The following is a 27729-nucleotide window of genomic DNA, read 5'->3' on the forward strand; positions in this document are numbered from 1 at the left end:
GTAGCACTGAAATTCATTCACTGTGGTTGAGAAATATGGGGATATATGATGAAAAACATTCACCAGCATATATTAGAAAAATACATTTCATATGTAATGCATTATAGAAATTAAAGTAAGAGAAGTTCTGAGATTTAATATTGATTTCAGTATTGTTAAAAAAAAAATGAGGATTTTAGACAAGAATGATTGGTCTTTTTGCAAATTCTTCTGATGATTTTAAGTGAATGGTCTTAGATGAATAAATTTTCATTGAATAAACTTTTGTTGATAAATTGTTTTTTTTTTATGTTATTTTGTTTTTTTGACAATGAATCATTTTATTTTGTGCATTTTTTTTAAATAGTTTAAAAAAGTTGCTGGCTATAAATTATTAGAAAGAGTAAAAGGAATGAAATTTATTGGGAATGCACTGTTGTTGTGAAATTGAGGTATTCGGAATGAAGTTTTTGCAGATTTTTCCTGATTTTCATACATATAATGTATAATGCAACACTATCCAAGCAAAATCTTTGAAGTAGCAGGACATGTATAATAGTGCTGTAATGAAACATTGAGTATAGAAACTTACTAATGTTTACAATAAGATGTAATATCAACAGTGTGCAGATTGAGAAAATAATGCTAATTATTTCAGATTGTCAACATAATCTGGTTTGTTTTCTATGTGTTAGTATTGTTCTCTATTGTGAAAGTGATGAAAATGTTTTACAGATTGATTGATAGAATTATCTACAGATTTCATTCTTTTATCAAATAATGATTTTTGCAGAAGTTCTTTTATTTTTGAGAATATTATGCCACTTAGCTAAGTCTATTTAGGATCTTTGGTATACTAAAATATTTGCATGCTCAAATGAAGATAAACATATTAATATTAAAAAGAATATTTCTTTTGATTATTAAAATGTCACATGGTACTGTATTGTAAAGATCAGCCGGTCCATATTGTAAACACCATTTGTCTATTGAACTGATCGTAAATTTTGAATGTTGCATGATACATGGACATTTGTGATTGATTGTTATTTTCACTTTATATGAAAAAAAAACACACACCACTTGTTGTTTTCAATTTACAAAAAAGCATCAATTTTCTATAATTGTTAAGGAAAATATGAAATTTTAAGCAAATTTCAATTCATTATTTACCATTTACATGTATATTTTTTACTTACATAACAGTGATAAAGATATATTCCTGTACACTGGTTATAAGGAATGAAAATGAATACATTAATAATTTAATAATAATAATAATAATAATAATCATAAATTACCAATCAGAAAACAAAATTTGTGTTTTATCTTGATACAAAAATAATGTAAATCGTGATTCAAGGAAACTAATTATAACTGTAAGATGATATATATAGGTCAAAATGTAAATTCATTTGCATTAATGCTGAACCAAAATCTAAATAATTATTACACCAAGTATATTATATTATATAAAATATTAAACTAAAGTGATTTCTATGATAGTTATAATTTGTTTTATTACAGTTAAATCCAAACTACAAGGCGGCTATAGCGGCTCTCAATGCTCTCAGTCGTCAGGACCTTGATGAAGTAAAAAGTTTCCGAGAGCCACCAGAACTTGTGAAATATGTTGTCAACTCTCTTTGTCTACTCTTCAACAAAACACAAGAGTATGTATCATTAATATAGAAACTTTACAATTAAATATCAACATGAACATTTAAAAAATATATAAGAAATGTTCCAACACACTTTACATTATTACCCTGTAAAATGATTAAGACAACTACTGTATTACCTTTAAAATAACTAACTCTAAAGAGTTTGTTTATTTTAGGCAATGGTACATGACCGTAAATAAACTAAAAGTAAAAAGCAAAAATGACAATCTGGACCTACTTAAAGATATAGCTGAAATATTTTGTTATCACAAGTTTTTATTGCAAGTAATGACTGAAAACTAAATAAAGCACATGATATTTATTACAGTTGGGAGAATGGCAAACTATTACTTACACGAGAAAACTTCATACAGGAATTAATATTCTATGACAAGGACAATATACCTGAAGGTATGTTTGTGGAACTATCAAGACTTGTCAAAAATCCAATGTTTCAACCAGATCTGGTGAGATCTGTGAGTCTTGCAGCCGCTGGAATTTGTTCCTGGGTTCATTCAGTGCAGAAATACTCGGACATCCATAGAAACATGCAGCCTCGACTGAAAAATCTGATGGAACAGGAAGAAAAATTCACAAGGGTATGATGATTAATGTTTTAACAAACAATATGAATTATACAGTAGTTGCATTCAATGATTTTTCAATCAGACTTTATTATTAATATTTTGATTTTGATTGCATAAAATGGGGGACAGTAGTGGATTATCTTCCCTTGATAAAAACCGAGGTTAACCAAAATGTAAGTAGGTCCAAATATTTGGAATCCTTTGCTTTTATCGTTGAGTTTTATATAAGACAGGTTGATATGTCTTAATCAATTATTTACACATGCATCAACAAATATGTAAACCTTAAGGAAAAAATGTTTCATTTATGTCAACAGATTCTACATCTTATCGCAACATCTAATCTGAGTATTACAAATGATCATAATTAGCCCTAATTAATTCAGTCTGCTACAAAGAAATAGGCGATAAAGTCCGAGTAATCCAATAGCTTAGGACCTATCTATTTATAGGGAGTACTCAGGGGAGGTTATTCACTACTGTCCCTCATTGGTTGACACCAACTAAGCTAGGATTATATTAATGAATTTACAAGTGCACACTTTATTTTAAAAATGAGTGTGACCTTCTTAGACTCTTGATAAATAAAGCTAAGATTGTATTAATGAATCGACAAGTGCACACTATATTAAACATGAGCGTGACCATCTTACCTGTAGTGTCGTAATAAATTGTTTCTTCATTCTTCAGGCTCAAGCAAAACTAGGTCAGTTGCGGGTAGATGCTAACAGAATAAAGAGCGGTTTGGAGAGAAAGATTCAGGCTCATAGAGCAGCTGTGAAGAGAGCTAAGACAATCCTTAAACAGATGCAGGTAATGGTTTATATTTATATATTATATACTAACTACTGAAATACTGGGTTTTATCTGTGAAATGAATTCCATATCACTCCAGGCTTTGGGTCAATTATATTAAAATATAATGGCATTACATTGCAATTAAATCGACAAAATTGGGCATTATATAATACATGTAATACAATTAGATTGATTTTCTAAGTGAATTGTTTTTTATTTATCTATTGTTAATTGTACAATCAGTGTTTTATATTATCAGTTTATAGGTATTATGCATAACTTTTTATAACAGCTATATAAAATAGATAGGTTATCACTACTTCTTGATTGAAGTACAATTACTTTACTAAAATAATTACACCTCAATGAAAACTATAAACTTGAATTTCTTTTGCAGCAAATGCGTGGTCATTGAATATCTTGTGTCTTCTTTCTTTATGGGTCAGTCCCACAGTAAATAATTTTTATTTAATTTTTTTTTACTTATTAGACATGAAAAAATGGATTTGTTTTGTTTTGTCTTTTTAATGAATATGCTATTTATCACTCATTAAAGTGAGGAACTACGAGTTCACGAATATAGTGCATTGTTAAACACATTTCCCCCCATAAAAACCCAGAAAACAAATATTTTTTCTAAAAAGAATGCAAAATAAAGGGAAGTAATAAGAGTTTATTATTTGTCCTTATTTCATAGAGACAGGCTTTTGTTAAACTTTGATATGTTAAATCTTTTTGCTATCCTGTATATTATCAATAATGTTTTCTATTTTGGTTTTATTTTATAACAGAACATAGAGAGGAAGATATCTAGAGCTGTAAATCTGATGGAGAACATGTCAATGCAACACTACATGTGGAAGTCTGAACTTCGTAAAGCCAAGCACCAGATCTTTACAGCTCCTGGAGACGCATTAATCACCGCAGCATGTGTCTGCTACCAGGGACCTCTCACTGACAAACTACGGGCCCAGCTCCTACAGGACTGGCTAGATAGGTGTAAACAGGGTAACTTTAAATTACCAAAATTTGTAGGACAAGATGTCTACCAGCTTGGTAACGGTATAGAGGGTTGGTTTGGATTTGAGTCTCAGAAAGATCGTGACTCTATAAGTGAAGTTTCAAGTTCTCAGACAGAAAGTCAAAGTGATGGCGGACTGTTTCCTCTTCCAGAGGTTAGGACGTATAAATACCAGCCTGTTGTATATGATACCAGTAAATATTACAAGTCAGAGCTAAAACGTCACGGGAGTGTTGAGTACGAGCCAACTAGTGCCGATGATGATGATTCTGATGATGAAGCCGAGCAGAGTCCTCTCCTAACACGGAACTCGTACTCTCTACAAGAAATTCTTAGTGACTTTGATGAACTTAGTAAGTGGCGACTTGAGGGACTTCCAACTGATTTACACTCAGTTCAGAATGCTTTACTTATGAGAGTGAGTTGTTACAACAGGAAATATTGCTGGCCTTTATTGATTGATCCAGACAACCAAGCAGAGACATGGGTGAAGGCCATACAGATGAGTGGCAACATTTTCTCAGAGAAAGATGTTAGAGATGGAGATGATAATGACACTGAAGGTAATCATTCATCATTTTATTTTTATTATCATTTTGTTTATATTGATCATGTAAGTTTTATTTCACCATCATTTTACTTATACCAGTCATGTTAGTTGTTCTACAACATGTTTTATCACGATACGATCAGCAAAGATTAAAGTTGGATATTATTGTCCTAGTAGAAACAGAAAATACAAACATAACAACACTCAAAAATTTGAACTATACAGTTGTTACACATAATAATTATATTTTATTTAAAGTCAAAGAATATTAATCTTTCTAGCAAAATATGATATGAATAATACAAACTGAAACATCAATAAGAATGCACAGTTAGCACACTGTTCTCTATGTCTATCTATCAGTACATGTATTACAAAAATAAATCCTTTGCTAATTATCCTAAAATTACATAAAATCTAAGTATTAATTAGTTATAGTCAACAAAATATGACTATGCCTTTCCTTTACTGTATTCCTGAATGGCAGTCAATCTTCTTTATACCTTAGTTGAAAAAGAAACAAACACATATAGGTATCTTTAGTTCAAACCAAATACTCAAAACATTAAATACATATCTATACATATCTATAATTCAAAACAAGTATTTAAACAGTTCTGATATTTTGACTAAAGGAATTAAACATATACATAATTATGCATATTTTATAATAGATTCTCTGATAGACTTATTAGTTGGGCAGAAAAGAGTGAAATCATATTCCTAGTTAATTTCTTAATATAAATGGGCAATAAAAACTTGCCAGACAAAGCTGCACATCCTTTTATTCTGATGACATGCTTTACTCTATGCTGCTAAATTTTATCATTATAATCTTGATGTCATATAAAAGAACAGTTCAGAATTCAATACCTGACAAGTCTATTCCATTATTCTAAGTCATATACCTCGATTTTGTTCTGATTTGTATAGCTTACAATGATTTTGTTAGACAGATGGTCATGATATATACAAACTGGTACATTGATTTTATCTGTCTTCAATAACTGTCCTATAAACTCACATTCAGGACCTAACTGGAGAACATTCCTAGTATGGTTACAAGCAACTAAAACTCTTCCATTTTCTGTAACACTTACATAATTGGCTCCTTGTAACAGATTGTTATAAAATTTACCTGTGATGAACTTTTTTCTATTTCTATTAAGAACAAGTAAACCTTCTTCCATGTCAGCAACATATATTGATGAACCATCATTAGTGACGGCTAAACCACTGATGCCATGAGACAAAGGAATCTTAAACAACTGTTTAAGCGTAGTGCCTTTAAGTTCATAAATATATACTGATGTAGAATCAGAAAGATACAAGTTTCCGTTGGCATATGCCAAACCTCTGCAGCTATGTGTAAGTTTTATCGTGCGAGTTTTCTTCATCTTGGGTTGAAGGGAAACAACATGTAAGACTGTATCTGAGCAAGAGACAGCCACCTCGTTGTTAGATATGGTACAAACTTGCCACGGCTTTCCCGGGATGTCACAGTAGTCTAATATAGAATATCCAGGTCTGTCAACTCTTTTTAACCTTAGGTTACTGAAGTCAGCTAGTACTAGCGTTCCATCTTGTAGGAAGCAAATGCTGTAGATATTTGGAGTACTTAGGTCTGATGGATATTTGACATCGATCATTTTTTTAGATTTGAATTTGAATTTTTTTAAATGCTTGTTTTCTTTTGGTTCCTCTTGTAAAACATTATTTAGTCTTTTTTGGTTACTTTCAGTGGTACATTCTCCAGAGATCGTTTCATTTTCTAATTTTTCCAGTTCTGTTTTCTTCTCTGTTAAATCCTTGAAGTCCTCTGAAACTACGGTGTCATCATCTTTACACATTTCATTTTTTGTGGAAGGTTCATCTATAGAGCTTATGGGAACTTTGTTTACTTCTAAGCTTACCAAGCTATCCATCTCTCGGAGCATATCAGAGAGGACTTCATTGACCTTCAGCTCAATTTCTTCATTTTGCTCTTCAGGTTTACTTCTATCAAGAAACCTCTCAACTTCTTTTGCAATGTTTTTGCTTTTAATTATGTTTACAAAGTCTTGTGAAATGTTGTATCCTGTAGATACTAGAGTGTTTGTTGCAGAGTGCAGCAGGGCCTCAGTTCCCTCAAGTACTTTTAGGTCATCTTGGATATTTTCTAGGGCTGGTTCTGTTATTTCCTCTATCTGTGTAATAGACACATGCTGCAGTACATCTAGCCGTTTATTGATACTTTCTCTTATTGTAGCTACTTGCTGCAAAAGTTGTTCTTTGTTTCCAAGGACTTTGTTCCTTTTACTTTCAAACTTGTCTTGATACTGATGCACTTTTTGCATTATTTCTTGAAGCTTTTTTTCGGTATCTTCAACTTTGTAAATATTTGTTTTGTTGGTAAGAAGTTCAGGTATGTAGGATATGTCTTTACAAGATCTGTAATAATAAAGCAATAATTCTGTTATAAAACATAGATCTATATATGTTGACTTTTAAATGTATTATGCACCAAACATTTGAAACCACATTACCTCCAGTCCCTGGGATTGGCCGAGACTTTGACAGTCAGAAAGTAAAATTCTTTTTTAACCTTTTACCTCATATAGGTGTGTTTTGACAGCTTTTTACCCCCAACCCCCTTTTTGAGGGCTCAAATTGTGAAAAAATGGCCCATTTAGGCCCCAAACACTGTTTTTTGTTAGAGAAATGTTGTTCAAAAAAGTGATCCCTTTTTTCCGCGCTGCCCCCTATCAAAAAGGTACATTAAGGGGGTGCCAGAGGGGGGGGGGGACGTGCCCCCTTCTGTTTAGGGGTTTAATTTTTGACTTGTGTGGGGTTAAAAATGACCTGAGGTCGATCTTAAGGTAATCTGTAACCAATGCTGAAAAGCCTTTGACTCCATCTCAGTCCATTGAACAGTTGCAGCACTTAGAAAACAGATTTGATGGAAAAAAGCAATAGAATTTTTTTGCAATTTTTAGACATCCCCCCCCCCCCCCCCCTTGCCATGGTAAATTAGGAAATTTAAGATTGAGTATGCTGTTACAAAGGCTATAGTCAAGTCAACATTTATTGCCAAGTTTGATCAGTAAGCATTTTTTACAGTTTTTTAGCAGTTTGAACTTGTTACAGGAAGCTTTTCAATGAAAACAGCCATTTTTCACAATATGCTCATGTGGTAAAAGGTCCATCCCCCAAGCACTGTGAGTTGAACAATTATCCCCTTTTACTTTGGCACCAAAACAAAAACTGCTGGATTTAATAATGACAACTCTTTGGTCAGATGTTGTAGAAGTAATTAAACAGAGATGATTTAGTCTCATGAATCGCAAACCTGCCAATATTTGAAAAACAATTTACAGATTATATGTTATATTTTTTAAAAGAGTACATAAAATACAAGACTTTACCTATGATATATAGCCATGCACATTTGACATCCCACCTGATTATGTTCTTCACAGTACATGTCAACACAATTATGATTATGGTTTTCACATCTTTCTGTTGGTATGGGCAACTGTGTTTGTCTTGACATTGACTGGAATTGATCCTTTTCTAGAATTTTGTGTTTTAATAAAGCTGGAATATCTTCATGAAACTTGACACATGTTGAACAGTAATTATCTTTACAGTCCACACAATATTTTTCTGCTTTGCAGTTTTTATTCTTTAGTTCACAAAGTGTACACTGAATATCAAAAAATTCATCTTGCATTTGGTCAGTTTCATCTATAGTGATATCCCCACCTGTTGCCATTGTTATTGAAGTCTTTAAATTTCTCAAAACTATTATATATACTGGCATCTGTAAACCCTCACTGCCTACAGTATATATAATTTCAAATGTATCAAATATTTTAACATTTTAGTAGTAACTTCCTCTTATAGTGAAAATGTTATCAAAATTGTAAATACACACATCTATGATAAAATTTTTTATCTAAACTTAATTGTTTACATTATATGATGTATTAAATTTTGTGTATATAGATAAAACCTTGTCAGTAAATCTATTAACCCTTTCACTGCCATTAGGACGGCTAAATATGCCGGGCGTATTTGACATATGGACGGCTTTAGCCGTTCCTATGATAATAATAGTAATAATAATAAATAAATAATAATAAGAAGAAAATTAATAATAAATATAAAGAAAATTATAACAATAATTATTATTATACTCACAGATTTGGAAACATACATAATTATTATAATAGTAATAACAAATAATAATAATTATATTTATTAATAATATAGTAATTTCTTAGAAAACCCTCTGGCAAATAGGTGATCAATAAAACAATAACCCTCTGGCAGCTAAAGGGTTAAAGAAGATTTAAAATTGCAATTTAAGAAATTATATCTATACAATAAGAAGAGGTTTTTAGCTCGACTATTCGCAGAATAATCGAGCTAATGCAGTCACCCATTTGTCAGCGTCGGCGTCCCTGTGGTTAAGTTTTTGTATGTAAGCTGGTATCTCCATAACTACTGAAGGGAATGGATTGATACTTCACACACTTGTTCTCTGTGATTATCTAAGATGATTGGCACAAGTCCCATAACTCTGATTTGCTTTTTTACATAATTATGCCCCTTTTTCGACTTAGAATTTCTTGGCTAAGTTTTTGTATGTAAGCTGGTATCTCCATAACTACTGAAGGGAATGGATTGAAACTTCACACACTTGTTCTCTGTGATTATCTAAGATGATTGGCACAAGTCCCATAACTCTGATTAGCTTTTTTTACATAATTATGCCCCTTTTGCGACTTAGAAATTCTAGGTTAAGTTTTTGTATGTAAGCTGGTATCTCCATAACTACTGAAGGGAATGGATTGAAACTTCACACTCTTGTTGTCTGTGATTATCTAAGATGATTGGCACAAGTCCCATAACTCTGATTTGCTTTTTCACATTATTACGCCCCTTTTTTTACTTAAAAATTTTTGGTTAAGTTTTTGCGTGTAAGCTGGTATCTCCATAACTACTGAAGGGAATGGATTGAAACTTCACACTCTTGTTGTCTGTGATTATCTAAGATGATTGGCACAAGTCCCATAACTCTGATTTACTTTTTTGCATAATTATGCCCCTTTTTCGATCCATAAATTATTGGTTAAGTTTTTGTGTGTAAGCTTGTATCTCCATAACTACTGAAGGGAATGTATTGAAACTTGAAGGGTTTGTACCTTTTCGGACAATTTTATGTATTCATATAGGTAAGCATTATTATACTCAATGAAACACCCTTGTGACAAATTTTCAAATAGTCGAGTGTTACTGTCCTCCGACAGTTCTTGTTTACTCATCCAGGCTTCTCTCTGAATCATCATCATCATCATTTTACATATTTTATTGAGATATAGATATAGATCATATCTTTCATGGATTTTAACACTGTTATATCCTTAATTGATATACAAGTTTTGAAAAACCTATTCTGATTCTACTTTTATACACCCACAAGCATGTAATCTTAAGAACAGCTCTTGTTAAGTAAAATTATCAAGACAAGAGATTGTATATTATCAATCACGACAGCATAGTTATGTTTAGTTTTTATTATTTTTATTATCAAAGTTGTTTTTGATAACTTTTAAGGGTGAAAAATCTGTTATTTTTTTCCCACGCACATTTTGGTTTTATTTCAGTATGATAATGTTGGTTATTTTTCAGATCTTCCGCAATTACCGTCAGCTGATGACAAAGTAGAAGAGGGGTCAACACCCTGTCCTCCAAGTCGTGGTACAGGTGTCACATTCTCAGAATATTCCGTGGATTATTCTCAAGATGGCGCGATGACACGACGTACCAGTAGCACATCTAACACATTAACCACCAACACTGGAACAGATTTCACTAAACGGTTAGATGAATATAAATACAATGATAAATTATAACATGGTTGTAAAATAATGTTTAAATAACAGCTATTTGTTTTATGATATATGATATACAACACAAATGCTTACACAATTCATAACAGACTAAGTTGGAACAGGATATGGTCTTTTAATTTCTAAGTTCTAGTTTTTGGCATGGCAGATGTATTATTTATTCCATTTTAGTTTGATCATCAACTAACATTCATCTTCCATGCAGATATTTTTTCAAGATTTTTTTGTTGTTGTTGATAAAACCCCCACCTACCCACCCCCCAAAAAAACAAAGAACAAAAAAACAAAAACAGGTATTATACTGTATTACTAACAAGTAACTGTCGTGCTAAGTAAATATACTCGAATGTTATGATGTAATACACCTTATTTTTATGTTTCCAAAACGCCCTGTAAAGCAAGTATAAAAAATTGAAACATTTTACTGGAATACTAAATGAATAACTATTATAATGCTAGCTAGTCTTCAGTAATAAATAAAATGGAAACTTTTAGCCTATTGTATTGATTTAATGCCAATACCTTATAACTACCATGTAAGTTTATTTATTATTTGCTGATATTTTTAGCATCACGATTCCTTCGCAAATACATGAGGAGAGTGAGCAAGTTACGTCCCGTTAACCTCGTAACAGCTAGTATAGGAATGTTATAGTTTAACATCCAGATCAGTCTACTATGTAACATCGCAAGATATCTGTGGATTATAGAGGCAGATTGACCCATTTTACTATGACTAGCAGACTGGTATAAAATGCCTATAGTAACATGGTATGCCTTTTTTATCTCAGTTTCATTTACATTAATTCTTAACTGCAAATGTTAATTCATGGATTATTATAACCCCTCAGCCACAAAAAATGTGACGGCGAGTGGGGCCTTAGAATGATGGCTACGCTTGTCGCCGGTCGGTTCCGCTCCGCTACTGGCGTGCGGTCGACGTTGTCGGCTGCGCTCGGTCGGTCCGTCTCCATTTCGTGTCCGCATCTATATACTGCCCATTACCAATTGTAATAGGATTTCTTCAAGACTTGCTTCAAATGGTTACCTCAACAGAGGATGTGATGAACCCAGTGTTGCCCAGTGTGCCAGCCTTCAAGGTCAAGGTGCACAATTGAATGGTCAAAATTTATCCAAACCATAATCAAATATACACTCAGCTTATGTACGCTGTCCGCTCTGTAAAGCATCCATTAGCACTAATTTGAATAGATTTTCTTCAACTTGGCCTCAACACTGTCACACCTTCAAACAAATGAGGCATGTCGCAGTAACCATGTAGCCCCATGCTGTCTTAGCTGAAGTTTTAAAAAGGGTCCACTACAATTGAAGGTCCAAATATCAAACAAATCAAAAATAATTACACAGTATGTCCTAGTCCGGCTCTGTAAAGTCATACAACTATATTGAAAAGCATTTTCTTCAAACTTGCTCAAATGTTCACCTCAACAAGGGCGAATGTGCAGAACCCATGTTTGCCCATGGTGTCAGCTGTAAGCGTTCTACGAGGTCACATATTGAAAGGTTTCAATATTATCAAACAATTCAGAAATATCTACACAAGGGTTATGCTCGTGTCCGCTCTGCTAACAGTCCTACACTAATCATTGCATAGGATCTTATCTTCAAACTTGGCTTCAAATGTTCGACCTCAACAAGGCATGATTGTGCAAGAACCCATGTAGCCCATTTGTGCTACCAGGTTCTCAAGGTCAGGGTCACAATTGAAGGTCCAAATGTCCAAACAATCAAAACATATTACACCTATATTGTCGTGTCCGCTCCTAGTAAATCGTCCTACTATAATTTGAAGGATTTTCTTCAAACTTTGGTTTCAAATGTTTCACGCTCAACCAAGGTCGCGATCAGTGCAGAAATCCGATGTTACCCATGTAGTCAATGCTCAAGGTCAACGGTCACTAATTGAATGTGTCAGAATATCAAAACTAATCAAATATTACTCACTATATTGCTGCGCTGATCCGCTCTGGTAACGTCCTACACTAAATTGAAGGATCTTTCTTCACATTACCTTGGCTCAAATGTTTCACCTCAACAGCTGGAATAATAGTGCGTAGAACCGGCCATGTTAACCCATGTGTCAGCTAAGGTCACAATTGAAGGTCAGAATATCAAACAATCAAATATTACACTGTATGTCGTGTCCGCTCTGTAAGTCCTACACTTATTGAAAAGATATTTTCTTCAATCCTGGCTCAAATGTTCACCTCAAACAAGGGGATGTGCAGAACCCATGTCACCCTTTTGCCGGCCCTTAAGTCAAGTCACACTTGAAGGTCAAAATTGACTTAGAAAATATTCCTTAAATTTTAACAATTTATTTGAATATTTCTGAGATCTAGAAAAGGTTTTTGCTTGAAACTTAAAATGTATTTGAAGTGTCACAATTAAGATTATGCTTGGTCAAGTTTCATAAATTCTTGTATTGCATTTTAACAAAGTTATGCCCCTTTTTAAGCTCTTCGAAATTTACATTACAATCATATTATATATAAAACAACTTATTGTTCGTGTTACGAGCTTCTATGTATATCCGATATCTTAGGAATGAATTTTCTTTCAAAAAACTTTATCAATATGTTTCACCTCACAGGATGTTATGTGCATGAATTTTATGTTCACCTTTGTGCCTTCTAAAGGGTCAAAGGTCACACTTGAAATGGTTAAAATAAATTGAGCTATAGGAAAATGGTCTACTTAAATTTTATACATGTACTTGAATAATTCTTGAACCACTAGCACAGGTATTGTTTGAAAACTTTAAGATATATGAGATGCGCTACAATAAGGATATGCAGGTCAAGTTTGATTACTCTTGTTTTGCTATTTTGAAAGTTATTATGCCCCTTTTTAAAGTCTTCAAATTTACATCAATCACATACTAGACCAGTTATTGCTGTCGGTCTCTATAAATTACTATACTAATTAGGATAGCTTCGATTTTCTTCAACAACGTTCTACTCCAGAATTGTTTCCACAGGCCCAAACTGGGCGCATGTGCAAAAATGAACTCCCCATGCTTAATCCGTGTAGCCAGATTTAAGGGTCAAGGCTCACCAACATGTAAGGTCCAAAATTGACTTTAAAAATAAAATTGATTTAGTACGATAGGCAAAAGATAAGTTTTTGTAACCTGTATTTCGAACGATTGATTGATAATATATTTCATACCTATACCTGTTCTTACTGTAGTCTTTTCATTCACCCAGGCATGATATATTTCTTTTTTATCGTATTTATATAGCCCCACACCAATGTTATATGGCCCTGTAACCACCTTTCCAAGTCCTTCTTCTGTCTAAGGACATGCTGGTACGGGACGTATCATGAAATCGCAGTCAGCGCATTTAGTTTAGTTTCAATATGAAATAGCAATAAAACTATATCAGTTTTATTCTATTCAATTCTTATGCCGCAAACGATACATATGTTAATGCTTTACTAAAAGCTTCACAAGTTTAAAGAACCTCAAAATCGTCATATTATAAGTATCTTATCATTCCACGTAGACTTTAAGTCTTATGTTTTTCTCTTACAACTAGGCTCTAGTAGCGCCACAGTAAATTGATGTATCGCTACAGTCTAGCGAAGGATAGGCCTTTGCATCCCCTGTTCCGTGCACTGACCTCTCAAACATTTCTTATGTGGAATCTAAAGATGCGAAACCAACAGTTGTCAGGGTTGCCTAGTTAGCGAGTTCGGGTGTATCATCCCAGAATTTGCTGCTCTAATATTTGAGCTACTTCGGGTTTACCACTGATTCCGTGCTGAAAAAAATGTATATTTAGTCACGATCTGATGATGTTACATGTTAACTGGTCAAGTGATTGGTTTAATTTATTTGGTGTGGACTTGTTTAATACTGAATTGCATGAGTCTGGGACACAAACATAGAATTTATGATCATTTTATTCTGTTTTTTAGTTGTAGATGTTTTCACACGGCCTATTCCTAAAGATTTGTTGACGATCGTCTTTTATAAGGGAACCAAAATGACGCATATACACAAGTATATAGATGACTAAAAACCATGCGGAAACAGTTTTAATTTATATTTAAACAATACATAACTAAAACTATGTATAATTAGGCCTGACCTTTATCTATTTAGGGCTTAACATTATTATAGAGCTTCATTGACATATGGAACCAAATTATGATGCAATAAACTAATTTTCATAAAAAGGTCATAATTCAGCATGCCCACTAAAATGTTGAAAACAGGCAAATCTTGTCCTGTATACAGTAAAAAATAGGATAGTGCTGAAGTGACCTGTAATGGTTTAAATAAGTAATAATTATTGTCATTAAATACATTGATCAATACCCTTTGCAAAATAGACAATGAACATTTCCTATTGTTTAATACTCTTAAGCCAAGCTGATGCAATTATATACTTTATAACCCATTGGGACACATACTGACTAAGATCAGTCTAGTACATCTTCACTTTGTTATATCATGGCACATCTTGCCTGCTTATACTATTCACTCAGTACATATTTGAAAATTTAACTTAAATTTTGGTGTAAAATGATGAGTGGATTTTTGCCCCAGATAGAGATGATAGTTAACACAGTTTATTAGCGTCGTACCATTAGTTGTGGTTAAAATAGTTAAGTTTATATATTTTTTACAGGGTGATGGGCTACCACAAATTATTATCCGCTACATCAGACCATGCTGCTATCATCAACGATATGTCATTCACATCGTGATGAGAATTCATCTAACTTCCTGCTTACACGCAAAACTATGAAAGTGCACAAGAGGAATAGGAATTTGAAGGTTCAAAGAAATGGTCAAATGAAATATGATATTATACAAGCATAGAAGAAACTGGCATCAAGGACATGTATGTTAGCTGCACTTATGTATGTCCTAAGTGGTATTCACAATTTGTATATGCAACTAATTAAAACGTTGCCAATGGATAACAGAAAAGCTTGTGATATGAAAGACCAGCTATTCATCAATTCTGTAGTTAAACGATATTCATTTTTATTTTCCGCATTGGAACAAAAATATATTACACACTCATATAGTTTGATTTTAGTCGGATGTATTATATGCAGGCACATTACTAATCACCACCCCCTATTCTTTACTTTATTTTTAATTTATTTATCCCTGCTTCCTTTTCTATATTTTTAATAGGAAATGATTTTAGAGAGCAAAGAACATATGTATCTTTTCTGGAACTCATATCCTATTGAACCCAGGACATGCTAAGTACTCTACTAATAAAACTGGCAGAAAGGCAGCGCTTGAACGTTAACCAAGATCATTCTTTAAGAGGGCAGCGCACTCTCGGTACTTATGGCTGACCATCTTAATCGAGGCAGAAGTTCTCTCTTATTAGTGTTTCTATTGATCATTGTCAGGCGCAGCCATAAGAATTATATAAAACATCCGATTCAGAGAATAGTTTAGTGGCCTACATTCCTACTATAATTATGCATATCTACAAGTTTCATTCGATGGCTATGATTTACAGCAGTACATTTCAAAGTCTTATGAGATCGAAGAAATTAAATGGGGAACAAACTGGTGAAGTGGCGCCTGATTCATTTATGACCTTGCAGTTATATTGTAAAAAAATATTCATCAAAACATTTAATTTTGAAACTTTAATATCAATCATTCTTTGTTACTTAAGTAAACAGTTTATTATCAATTCTTTACATCTACTAAGATCGTAAATTTTTTGGTATTCTAAGCCAGGCGGTATATGTGTTTTTAACATGGCCAGGAAGTACAGGCAGCACTTAAACAACTCAACTGACATATATAGTATGCAAGGTAAGCTGTTAGATATTCATATTCTAGACAATTATTCAATAACATTGTAATGAGGGAATTTAATTATATATTGATTCTTATTGATTTATTGTCTCTGGTTCTTATAACAGATAACTTGTGTTATAACTATCATATTCAAAATGTTTTTTCTTAATCTGATGATTTATATCGTGTAACATCAGATTCACAAAGTCTTCATGTAGATATTTGTAATTTAGAAATGATTAACTCATGAACAATTATCTAGAACAATACATGAACTCGTATATTACTGGCTATATATCAGTTTGCCAGTAGAATTATTTTTTTGCTTCATATATTTTATACAACAGTTGCGCCTCTGGCATCACGCAGCAAAGGAACTATCTTATGATGCAGTGTATACCAAAACATCTTTCAAGTTTGTTGTCTATGATTGATGTTTGAGCAGCCACTATCCTAGTTAACTTTCAACCTATCTTGCTAGCTCTAGTAACATAGCACTCAGCACTCGGCAGAGGCCTCGGGTGCATAGGACACCTTGTTATCTTTTTGAACGCTTTTGACATAGCAGCGTGGCCCTTGTCAGAAGCTTCCTTCTTGCTTGGACAGAACCGACTGGTAGATGGAGGCCTCCCAAGCCACTATGGTTAATTTGTTTGATACTAGATCAGCAGGCTTCCACCATGCCTTCCATGGGTTAAGGAAAGTACACTGAATAGGCTACACATATGAGCAGTCGGAAGCGTAGTACTTTGTAGCATCCGAGTTTCTTGATGCAAACACTGCTGCCTCGTTATGACCATGGCAAGCACCCTCTTTATCTTTAAGAAATGTATCCTTGTGGAAAGTTTGCTGCCTCCTGAAAGCAGCGTAAGTTTATTCTGGCTTAAACATCTGTTGCAAAGAATACATAATATTTATGTCACTAAACGATCTTGAATTTTTGCTCACTTTATATTTGCAATGATTATCCTAATATATGAAGTTAAACATACTTTTGCCTGGATAAGCTAATCTAAGTTCATATCCACATTTGTATTTTTATATGCGATAGTCTGTTAGTGTACACAAGATTAATTTATTTGACAGATTTTTTATTAATTTACTGATACACAGTTGCTAGCAAATTGTTATTATGTAGATTCTTTCTTTTTTTAAGAATGAATATTTGTTGTATTATTAATTTGTTATTAAAGATTTTTGACATGTTTTTATGGATGCTACTACGGCTACTGCATGGAAGGTGCGATGTAGCAATATTTGCCAAAACTATTTACTTAACTGTACACTAGCACACATAAACAAAAAACAATATAACTATAACTTACCTAAAGCTAGTGCATTTCATTATCTGGATGGAGTTTTTTCTTATAGGCGAAAAGGAACGAAAAGTAAGATAAAGTTTCCACTAGGATCATTCATGTATATGATGCTTATTAATTCAGATATTCGTCTTCATCTAATTTTACAGATTATCTGAGAGTGGCACCAAGCTCTTATATTATTAATGAGCTAGGTGAAGTTATTCGACGAGTAACACTGACATCTCATTAACATCAAGGCAGGTGTCAACAACTTTACCTCATGAAACACACACACAGTTGTATTTGTACTTTACCTAATCTATTCTACCACGACGTCCGTATGGAGTGCTGCAAGACACTAAAGTGTACAGTCCATTCATAATTTCATCATTTTTTCTTTCTTATCACCCTTTAGCAAACAAGCATCAGGTCAGTGAATATCATCTTTTTGTTCTATGAACTATTACCATCTGTATTGTACTTCATGCTGACTTATTCATTTTATCTATAACATTCTTATATTACCATTAGCTACTTGTATATATCTTGGACACAAACATTACCTTGTGCAACAAAAGTTTATTTACTATTTTCTGACAAAAAAAAGGATTTCAGAACTTTTATTTTTATTATACCCGAATTTTTAGTACGGCACATGCATCGATCTTTTACAGAACAGTATCTTTACAAAATTGATTTCGTCTCTATTAATCTTGTACAGTACTAGCTATCAAAAGAAATTATTCCTTAGCTGTCGCCTCTGTACTAAATGAAATATAAAAAATGGTTTCAGCCTTTTGCCTAGCTACATAGTAGACAGCTCCACAAGGCTTTTTACATAACTGTCGAAATGTCTAATATATATTTATCTGTTAGCATTGCACAATGACCGAGCCTTAGCTATTTTGTATGATAGTCATAGTATGTGGGTCATATTGTATTAAAAAAGTACATAATATCATGCCCTACGTGCGGGGCAGAAAATTCCATGTGTGTCATGTGTCTCTCTTTGCTTTATAAAAATCTGCAATCCTTAATTAATTATAAATGCGTGCATGACACTGAAATACATATAAAATTTTATACACGACGCAATTCCCATATTGTAAGTCCTTCCAGCATGATGTCGTTGAAACGTCTTGGCAAGGCAGCGATAGCGATCGAGGTAAAGCGTCACACGGTTTCATGTAACTTTGGCGGTTGATTGGTCTAGGGTCAGAGGGTCAAGGCATGCATTGTTAGAAGAGTTGCTATTGCCGCGACTGGTTACTGTTCGCTTCTGTATAACAAAAACTATTCATCATAAGCATGAAGGAACTCAGAAACAAGAAATTCTTTTCAACTACTGAAGTAGGTATTCTTGCCTGACAAGTATATATAATTTTGTATACCACTATTGCCCTGCCTACCGTTGTTGTGATGGCTTCCGATATCCCGACAGGACTCTGCGATTCTTTTCATGTAGCAGGAAAGCTGATTCCAGCTAGCTTATGCGGCAACTATGGATTCGGTGGCCGCTTTTACTCAGGTTAGAGCCCGTTCAGTAACTTGCAATATATGCCACAGAAGGGGCAGCCTGAGTCTTCCTCCACCAGTAAAGCATGCGAATTCGTGATCAATGACCATAACTGTTGTCCCGCATGTGACGTAAACCCAAAACAAACAAATACTAATAATTGCTCATCTGTAAAAATGGTAAAAGTTTAAAACAATCTTACCTTGAAACAATACAATGCGATATATAAATATGAAAGAAACTCATTTGTTGATGTAAACATTTAGCAATGAAATATTTAATAGATGTTACCCATTTAAAATGACAGGGTTGCGGTTTAAAATCAGTAAAGTTGCTGTCTGGCACACCATCGATATGTGTTAAATGGTTAATTGACGTGTTAATACTTTAAAGTTTTCGCACTGTTAGGTTTTTATTCTTTTGGTCAAAGACTTTTTAAATTGTTATGAATAGGAGCTATGTTAGAGAGAAAGCTTGATGGTAATCTAATAACTGATGCACGTTTGTACTTTGAAATCGACTTGCTGTAGTGGACGCTGTTTTGAAGTAAGAACTACCAGAAAAAAAATTGTAAATCACCATATGCACTGGTAATAATGCCACTATTGTTCCCCAAATATAACAAAAATTGCAGAACTGACAAATTATATATTTGGAAAATCAATCACTATAAAGAATTTGTTTAGCGACGCAGGCGAATATTATGTTCGATATTTGAATCAGTCACTTATTTACTAGTTTTATAGATAGATCATATCTGTTAATTTTATAATGACGTATTCAATTGCTCCTGTCTATTAATATGATAAGGTAGATATGTTGAGGTACATTGTCGTACACAAGCATGATTGTCCTGTAAAGAATATCAGGTTGATCGTGAAACAGACATCTATACGCCAGATTTGACTCCACTTTCCCTCATTTACTTTTCTCTAGTACAACTATAATTCAATTCAGGATGGTTCATGTGTATAGAGAATCTAACACATTCATCTGATCTTTGGATTCACAACACAGTTCACGATACTGCGGCAGAACTTTATACAGGTATTTTTACTGTTACTTAAAAGCCTAGTAATCTGAATGCTATGGGCTACGGGATCCAAGTCTAAGAAAATTAAAATTGTCTTATGTAGAGGAAGTAACTTGGTAAAATAAGTTGTCAAAAAAAAACCCAATTTGACTAATAATACGATATCAATGATTACACAATATCATCTATTATGACTTCAGCAAAAAAAAAACGCAAAGTTCTTGATGCAGCTCCCAAATTTTATACATAAATAGCAGATAGGACAAATTGTATAACGTTTTACAAATAGTGATATCATAGCTCTGAAGAGCAAACTTGATTGTCGTAGTGGACCATTGCCATATATTAAGCAATTGAATGAAAAACTAATATATTTTTAAGTAATTCAGGAGTTCTGTTCAAGGCATGCATTCAAAGGAGACAGCCCAATGGAAAGGTACTGGTTAACTTCAAGTTCTACATTACAGAAAGGCTTAACAGATTCTGGTGATTTCCTCCTGAATAACTCCATCTTCTCTCACCCAGACGATTGTACAGTTCACTATACCATTGAACACCTCAGATGTTGTTATTTTTTATTATTAACAAGACTGACTAACGAAAACATGTGTAACACATTTTTATTGCTAGCGCATGATCACTTGGCCCGTGATTTTATGTCTTGTTCTACCAGAATATCGTGTACCACCTCCCATATTTCTGGAACTGTAGCCACATAACAAAATTTTATTCTGCAATGAATTAGCACATAGTGTTAGCTTTCTATATGCCTAGGTTGTCAGCAATTACCTGTCTTAGTATATATGACCTATAAAGTCTTGCCATAGTACATTATACATTGGTAGTATTTTGTATTAATTAGAATTTTTGTATCGATATCTTTTGCGTGAAGAATTTACATATATGCCTTTTCGCTTTTCATTGGAACTTGCACTAACATATTCGTAGATTATTATTATGTCGAGATTCATATCTAGAATCTGCGTTACTACATGACCATTCACTACATCGCCATCGTTATATTCCATCGGCAAAAACATTATTTGAGACTAGTTTTTCAATAAGCTTCATAGCTTCCAACTAAACAAATTTGCTGCAACTTTAACTGGAACTTATGTTAAGGTTTTAAGAAAATACATTGTATCAAGTAAAGATGAAAAAAACAGCCCAATTCTTTAAACCATCTATTAGAACTGTTTTGGTTTCAGCATCTTAGTAAGATTAGATATACAGCACCACCAAGCCTGGACAGAGCACGAGCAGGGAGTTATGCCTCTCTCATCTACTATTCTTTACGTGCTATCAAACAAAAGTTACTTACAGGTGGCGCAAAGCACAGATGTCCATGAGAGACATTCAGTTTGCGTCACTAACGACATCTTGCCAATTAGGCGATGTAGATGTCTTCAAATCATAGGCCTATGAAGAAAAATCACACCTACAAAATTAGGACAGTTACCGACTTTTAGTAGTCAAATCTTAATAAGTAAAATTTCCAAGCTCCGACTTGTTATGCTATGTTAGCGATCTTCTGCTCTGCCAACAGGCCATTATATATAATGGCATTCACTCTATTAGCTTTACTTTATCCTTTGGTTCCATCCGATGCACCATTGGTCATCAAGAATATAGTTCTTATCGGCAGATATGGAGTCTTACCACATATAAAACAATACGGCTCACTAATTGAAATTGTATTGTCATAAGCAAATTGGAATGCTGCTGAAAATTTGCAGAAATATTAGTAGTAATGCACAATACCGCACAAGCAACCATCTTCAGCGATTGTAGCATACTAAAACTATCAACATCAAGAGCTGTAGAATAACATGGGCGAATTTAACATCGGCTGTTTATTGGTATGGCGCAGCCTCAGCTGGCGGGCAATCGTTGCTTTCAGAGGCTCTACTGTCACTTTACAAACGCACGTTGCTCTAAACTGCTGTAGCCATTAAAATCCCACACGCGCAGGACTTGGCATTCTTTTTCAATGATTGCAATCGTATACACCGTAGGCGTTAGTGGAATGTGCCGTGGTTTTACTCAGTGGCCTGTTCATGCACTGAAAAATAATTCACGGATCGGGCGACCTGAGGCCGGTTTCCCCACCCACGTTAATAGCTGGACCTGGTATGGCCATATGACCTATATTTACTGTTGTTGGTTGTGAAGTAATAGACGCCAAAAAAAAGTAAACGACCACAATCAATAACACCTAAAACACAGTGGACTGTTCATTTACTTATTTACTATTTACAGGTAAATGTTAGCAAGATAAAGTAGGCTTCTTGTGTTGTACTATTTAATTAGCGTATACATGGTGATTGTACTTACTAGTTAAGTTACTGTATTACGTATGCACAGCTCTATTGTTACCTACTTTTGATCAATGGTATTACATGGCTGATTTGTTACTATTTTATAGGTATAACCATGGTCTATTTCTTACTATTCTTATAGTAGGGTAGCAGAGGCTCTTAGTGTTATACTAGTTGAATATGCCCGTTATGGTCAAAGTGGTCTGCGGAGTCTTCGTAAGATAAGTGTACAGTTGAAGTATGTTGAGCCAAGTATATCACAGGATCAATTGCTACAGCGCAGTGTCAATCTATGTTATCGTTTGTTAGTGAAAGCTCTCTGTGATACAACTGCTTTGCCTATAATATGCGTAGCTGTACCAGAACAACAGGTTAGTACAGCCTATTGTAACAAATAATTGTACCAAACAAGCATAGGGAAATTCATTAATTCATTCATATATCATGTATACGAAACCTTAGCGAAGTAGCCACTGTATGCTGTCCGGCGTACTGATTACAAGCTGACTTTGGTCTCCGTGTTTGATTTTGGGGAAAATGTGATCATGTGTGAGTGTAAGAAGCATTTACGTAAATAGATGATAGAAGCTTTGAAATAAAGTTAACTTTATAGAGATGAGATTTCAATGATGTGCTGATGACTGTCGTAGATGCTTTTGTGTATGTTGATTCAACAATTCTTGTCATATGCAAAGTGACACTAAGATAGGCTTGAAAAATTTTTTACACTGCGTGAGGATAACGTACTTTACTTGTAATTATTAAAGTTGATGTAGTAATTTGTACCTTCTTAGAAACATGAAAATATTTTTTAAATTGCATATGTTTCTAGTATGTAGCATTATATAGCGGAACTATGAGTAACCAAGATATATTTCTTAACAACTGTACCATATATTATATTACACCCTTCTTGATGTAAAGGGTATACATGACTGATTACATGAAGAACCAGTGATCCATTTTGTTTAATACTAACATACTGTTGTAGTAAGACTCGCAGCAGCCAGAGACAGCCTTTATTGTACGATTATTTGGCAAGTAAAAATCTAAGTTACATAGTGAGATGAAGCACAGTTGTCAACTTAAAACGGGGCTGCCAAGATTCCCAGATAGAAGGCATGTCTCATCAAGGGCCAGAAACCGTATTTGTACTTGCCAAAGAATTAACTGGCAGGATATAGAAAAAAACTTTCTAAAGGCAGCCCAGTAGAATATCTTCTTTTTTCTGTTCTTTGTCATATCATCATGCCGTCTATAGACACTTTAGCGGTCCTTTGTTATTTTGAACCAAGCCTCTGCTGTGTAGATATTGGTAAAATAATATAGATATATTTGCTAATAGTCGCAACGCCGCTTCTAATAAGAGGTCTGCAGATTTGTGTCCTAGGAAATTCGTGTGATATGATACAATGTAAGGCATTACACCACTTACAAATACTGTATATTCTTTGTCGATCATTATAAATGATAATGTGTCTATTAAAAATATTTAATCATAACCTGTTTTGTTTTTTTTTTTCTTTCTATTTTTTTAAATATGTAAGTACAATGTATTTACATGTACTTGATTTATTAGACAAAACAAAACTAAAAAATTGCCATAATTGTGTTGTTAGTGATATTTTATATCATCAGAATAATAGCTGAATTTGATTTTATTAGCTATATTGACTGATACTGTCTGATATCATTTTCAGTATTCATTATCAAGAGATTATGGGACAAGTTATGATGGTGCTCCAGAAATTATTTAATCATGTTATACCATTGGCCAGACAATTTAGTACAAGCCTGTCATCCCTAAGAGAAAGTTGTCTCATACCCCAGTATATATTCTATGCGTGCAGAATTATTGCCCACTTCTACCAAGAACCAAACCAAAGAATCAATGTCTAGCCCGATGGGACATAATTTTACATTATGAGAGCGAGGGCTATAGAAAGTTAATAGAAAAGATAAGCAATGACTTAAGTCTTCTACAAAGAAAAGCTAAAGGAGAAATTTTACCATCACCAGAACTGAATGAAGTTATTTATTGTATAAATAGAAACACTGTGCCAATGTCGTGGACCAGCCAGTGTTTCCAGTCAGAAGGGTCAATATCAGACTGGCTGAAGGAGTTAGCTGTGAAACTGAAGGAGTTAAGATCTTACATATTAGAAAGCAAGCCAGCATCATATAATTTATCTGTATTTTTACGGCCAGACAGATTCCTGGAGTCAGTAAAACAGACATACACAAGGAAACAGTTCAAGGACATTGACTGTGTAGAGTTCAAGGTCGAGGTAAGATATCATTGTTTTCTGTCTCTTGTCATGGATAAAGCTTGAACTGAGTAACACATCAAATGTCCAGTAGTTAAGATGTCTGCCTGTCAGCTTTAATACTAAGGTCATGACCATGTTTCCTTATATTTCACCAGTAACAGTAATCTCAAAAGGGTTATACACATTACAACAGTAATGGTCAATTCGAGGAAGTGGTCTCAAATGGGTTATAGTTTTTATTCAGATGGCTGTAAAATAATTTTAGATGAAAGTTTTAGTTTAAACATTATTTATTTTACTTTATTGAAAAGTTTTAATTCAGTTATTTCTAAAGTAGTTTTTGACATTAAAAATCGGTATTAATTTATCAAACTTGACATGTGGTTTAACTGGATAAAAATCACTTTTATAATAATGAAAATAAACTTTTATGACAAGAACACTTACCTGTTATGTTAATTTAATATCAAGGGAAACAATTCAGCTCAATGTTTTTTAACACCTACACAAGTTGCTTCCCTTGGATATGAAAATTACATAAGTTAAAATGCTCAAATTTTAGCATGTGTTTTATTTAAAAATTATTAAAAACTTGAGAAAAATTTTTTTTATTAAAAATTCGTAAAATTTTGCTATGAAAATTTATTGTTAGGGCATTTTTTGTACAACACATAATTTCCTCAATAAAGCGTCTCACTATCTGGGGAGACTGACTGGTTTTATTTATTTTTTCTTTACACTCGGTTTGAAAATATAGATTACTGGTAGCAGTTTTTGAAATTGGAAGATTAATTTTATATCAAAACTCATTGTTATTGGAAAATTTAATTCTTTAAACATTTAACATGTCATGAAGCTGAGGAGCAGCCATTAATTTGATTGTTAAGGTTGTTTTTTTGTCATAATAGTTGTTTATTTGCCTTTATTGCTGTCAGGTTAAAGTGTGAAATACATAAATATGGAACCTTTGATACAAAATAACTAATATATTTATTCCATTGTTTTTTCAGGTGATGCCTGCTGGATTGAAACCGTCTATAGCACCACCAGAGGGTGTTTTTATATCTGGCCTACAATTACACAATGCATTATGGGATAATACTAGAGCTGTTTTAATGATGCCTTCATCAGATAGCATTGGTCTACAAGAAATGCCAGTATTCTGGCTGAAACCACTAGATACCTATGCACCCCAGACACCAAGACGATTATATGAATTATATCGCTGTCCAGTTTATTGTTCCCAGGACACAAAGAAACATGGTGATAAAAATGTCATTGTACATTTCTCCCTACCAACAGAGAATGATCCAAGTGTTTGGCAATACCAGAGGGCTTTCCTTACCACAAATATCTCCAAGTCTACATAAACTCTTCTACCAACATTATATTAGTCTTGAAGATATCATACAACTTAGTTTGGATTTGGAGCATAAACTTTGATATATAATAATATAATTGAAAATGATAGAGAAAGGAAAATGTTATAAAATAAACTGTCAAAATGAAATCATCAAAAATAAAGTCATCATGCACATTTTTTATATGAAATTTATTATATATTTTTCTTATTTTGATTTATGTGTTTAACTCTGTGATATTATATTTATCTACATGTTACTAAAATGTTTTTGGTTATTTTTGTAATTAAAATAAAAAAATCAGTTTCATATATAAGTCTACAGCCAGTGTTACCAGGCATTTCTATAAATTCTAACCAATGAGAAAATAAACAGAGAAATGTTAAAGTAGATCATTTACTGTTGAAGGTTGTTGATAATCAGTACTGTGAGCTGACAAACTTTCAACATTTATTAATTACTTCGGAAATGTAGTTTGTTTTTCACTTTCAAAATCTGCAAACCAAGAACTTTGATAATTATCATTTCAGATGCATAATGACTTTATATTAGGTATGAATTCTATATATTTTATATATATCTGTGTTATGTTATTTTCCGTGCCGTTTAGTTTGTTTACTTTATTAATATATAATTTATTTGCCAAAGATGATGTTTTTACAATTTTATATATGATTTGTGTAAGTACATGATTTATTTACATATGTGGTTTGTTTATGTTACATAGATGAAGATTTTTTTTAATCCTTTGAAAACTGTTTATTTAGGTACGTTGTCTTTAAAAAAATGGAAAGGACCTTTCTTGTGAAAATAACTGGTTCTTAACAAATTTGCATTATCTGTGATAGAAATATTTCTGCTGCTGAGTGAAAATGTACTACTTGAATATTATTATGTCTTGTTTTCTTTTGAATAAAAAAAATAAATATTTCATGATAAAGTATCTGTGTTCTTTGTATTTTCATCATACTTTGAATGACTAAAGAATGTTGCTATAAGTTCTAAATAAGAAAGTCATAAAAGTAGAATGAGATTTAAATGTTGAAATGTCCTCAGATAGGATTTTCTATTTTATTCATATTTGCACTGAATGAAAGAACAAAACTATGCATTTATCTTGGTTAGGTTTTAAATTTCACTTTTTACATCTGTTTTGAATGACACAGGCCCAATGTGCTAAAACTCAACAATTAAATAGGACAGATAATTTATTTAGATTTGGACATAGCACATCACCTTGTCTAGTATTACAATTTTAAATAACGTGATATACAATAAGAAAAATCTAATACACTTGTATTTAACAGTAATGTTAGTAATTTGGTACTTGTAAAACAAAGATTTATCATGTATCTTTCTACAGTTAATATTGAATGTCTTAAAGAAAGAGCGTTTTTGATGAACAGTGAATATTTGTATGTGCTCATTATTACAATATAAACATAATTGTTAATTACAGGGAAAAAGTTTTCTGTTAAATCTTCCTGTTTGAATTTTAAGGGGCAGACCACTCAATCTTAATTTACAATAATAGAATGTAAATCCTTCTGGTAAAACATCTAAATATTTCTCGTATCAAAATGTACATGAAAATATAAAAGGGAATCATTCTTTAAATTAGCTTT

General features: G+C 33.1%; 2 protein-coding genes across 2 annotated transcripts in view; one reads left to right on the forward strand and one right to left on the reverse strand.

The window, feature by feature from the left end:
- LOC132752971 (dynein heavy chain domain-containing protein 1-like) overlaps window positions 1-27044 on the forward strand; it is a 106728-nt gene extending 79684 nt beyond the window's left edge. The window contains exons 79-89 of the mRNA XM_060743385.1: window positions 1507-1652; window positions 1972-2242; window positions 2921-3043; window positions 3820-4612; window positions 10276-10476; window positions 11066-11134; window positions 20080-20169; window positions 20537-20591; window positions 22616-22844; window positions 24324-24761; window positions 25754-27044. Coding sequence (XP_060599368.1) covers window positions 1507-1652; window positions 1972-2242; window positions 2921-3043; window positions 3820-4612; window positions 10276-10476; window positions 11066-11134; window positions 20080-20169; window positions 20537-20591; window positions 22616-22844; window positions 24324-24761; window positions 25754-26113 — 2775 coding nt within the window. The 3' untranslated portion in view covers window positions 26114-27044. The remainder of the gene's footprint in view (window positions 1-1506; window positions 1653-1971; window positions 2243-2920; window positions 3044-3819; window positions 4613-10275; window positions 10477-11065; window positions 11135-20079; window positions 20170-20536; window positions 20592-22615; window positions 22845-24323; window positions 24762-25753) is intronic.
- Window positions 5165-8483, reverse strand: LOC132752982 (uncharacterized). Its single transcript, XM_060743396.1, has 2 exons — window positions 8004-8483; window positions 5165-7029 (listed from the first exon to the last, which is right to left on the reverse strand). The coding sequence occupies exons 1-2, from the start codon at window positions 8399-8401 to the stop codon at window positions 5490-5492; spliced, it is 1938 nt and encodes a 645-aa protein (XP_060599379.1). The 5' UTR covers window positions 8402-8483; the 3' UTR covers window positions 5165-5489.
- Window positions 27045-27729: the final 685 nt, after the last annotated feature.

The sequence above is a fragment of the Ruditapes philippinarum genome, unplaced genomic scaffold (assembly GCF_026571515.1).
Source record: "Ruditapes philippinarum isolate M1 unplaced genomic scaffold, ASM2657151v2 ctg476_1_1_1_1, whole genome shotgun sequence".
In the NCBI taxonomy this organism is placed as follows: domain Eukaryota; kingdom Metazoa; phylum Mollusca; class Bivalvia; order Venerida; family Veneridae; genus Ruditapes; species Ruditapes philippinarum.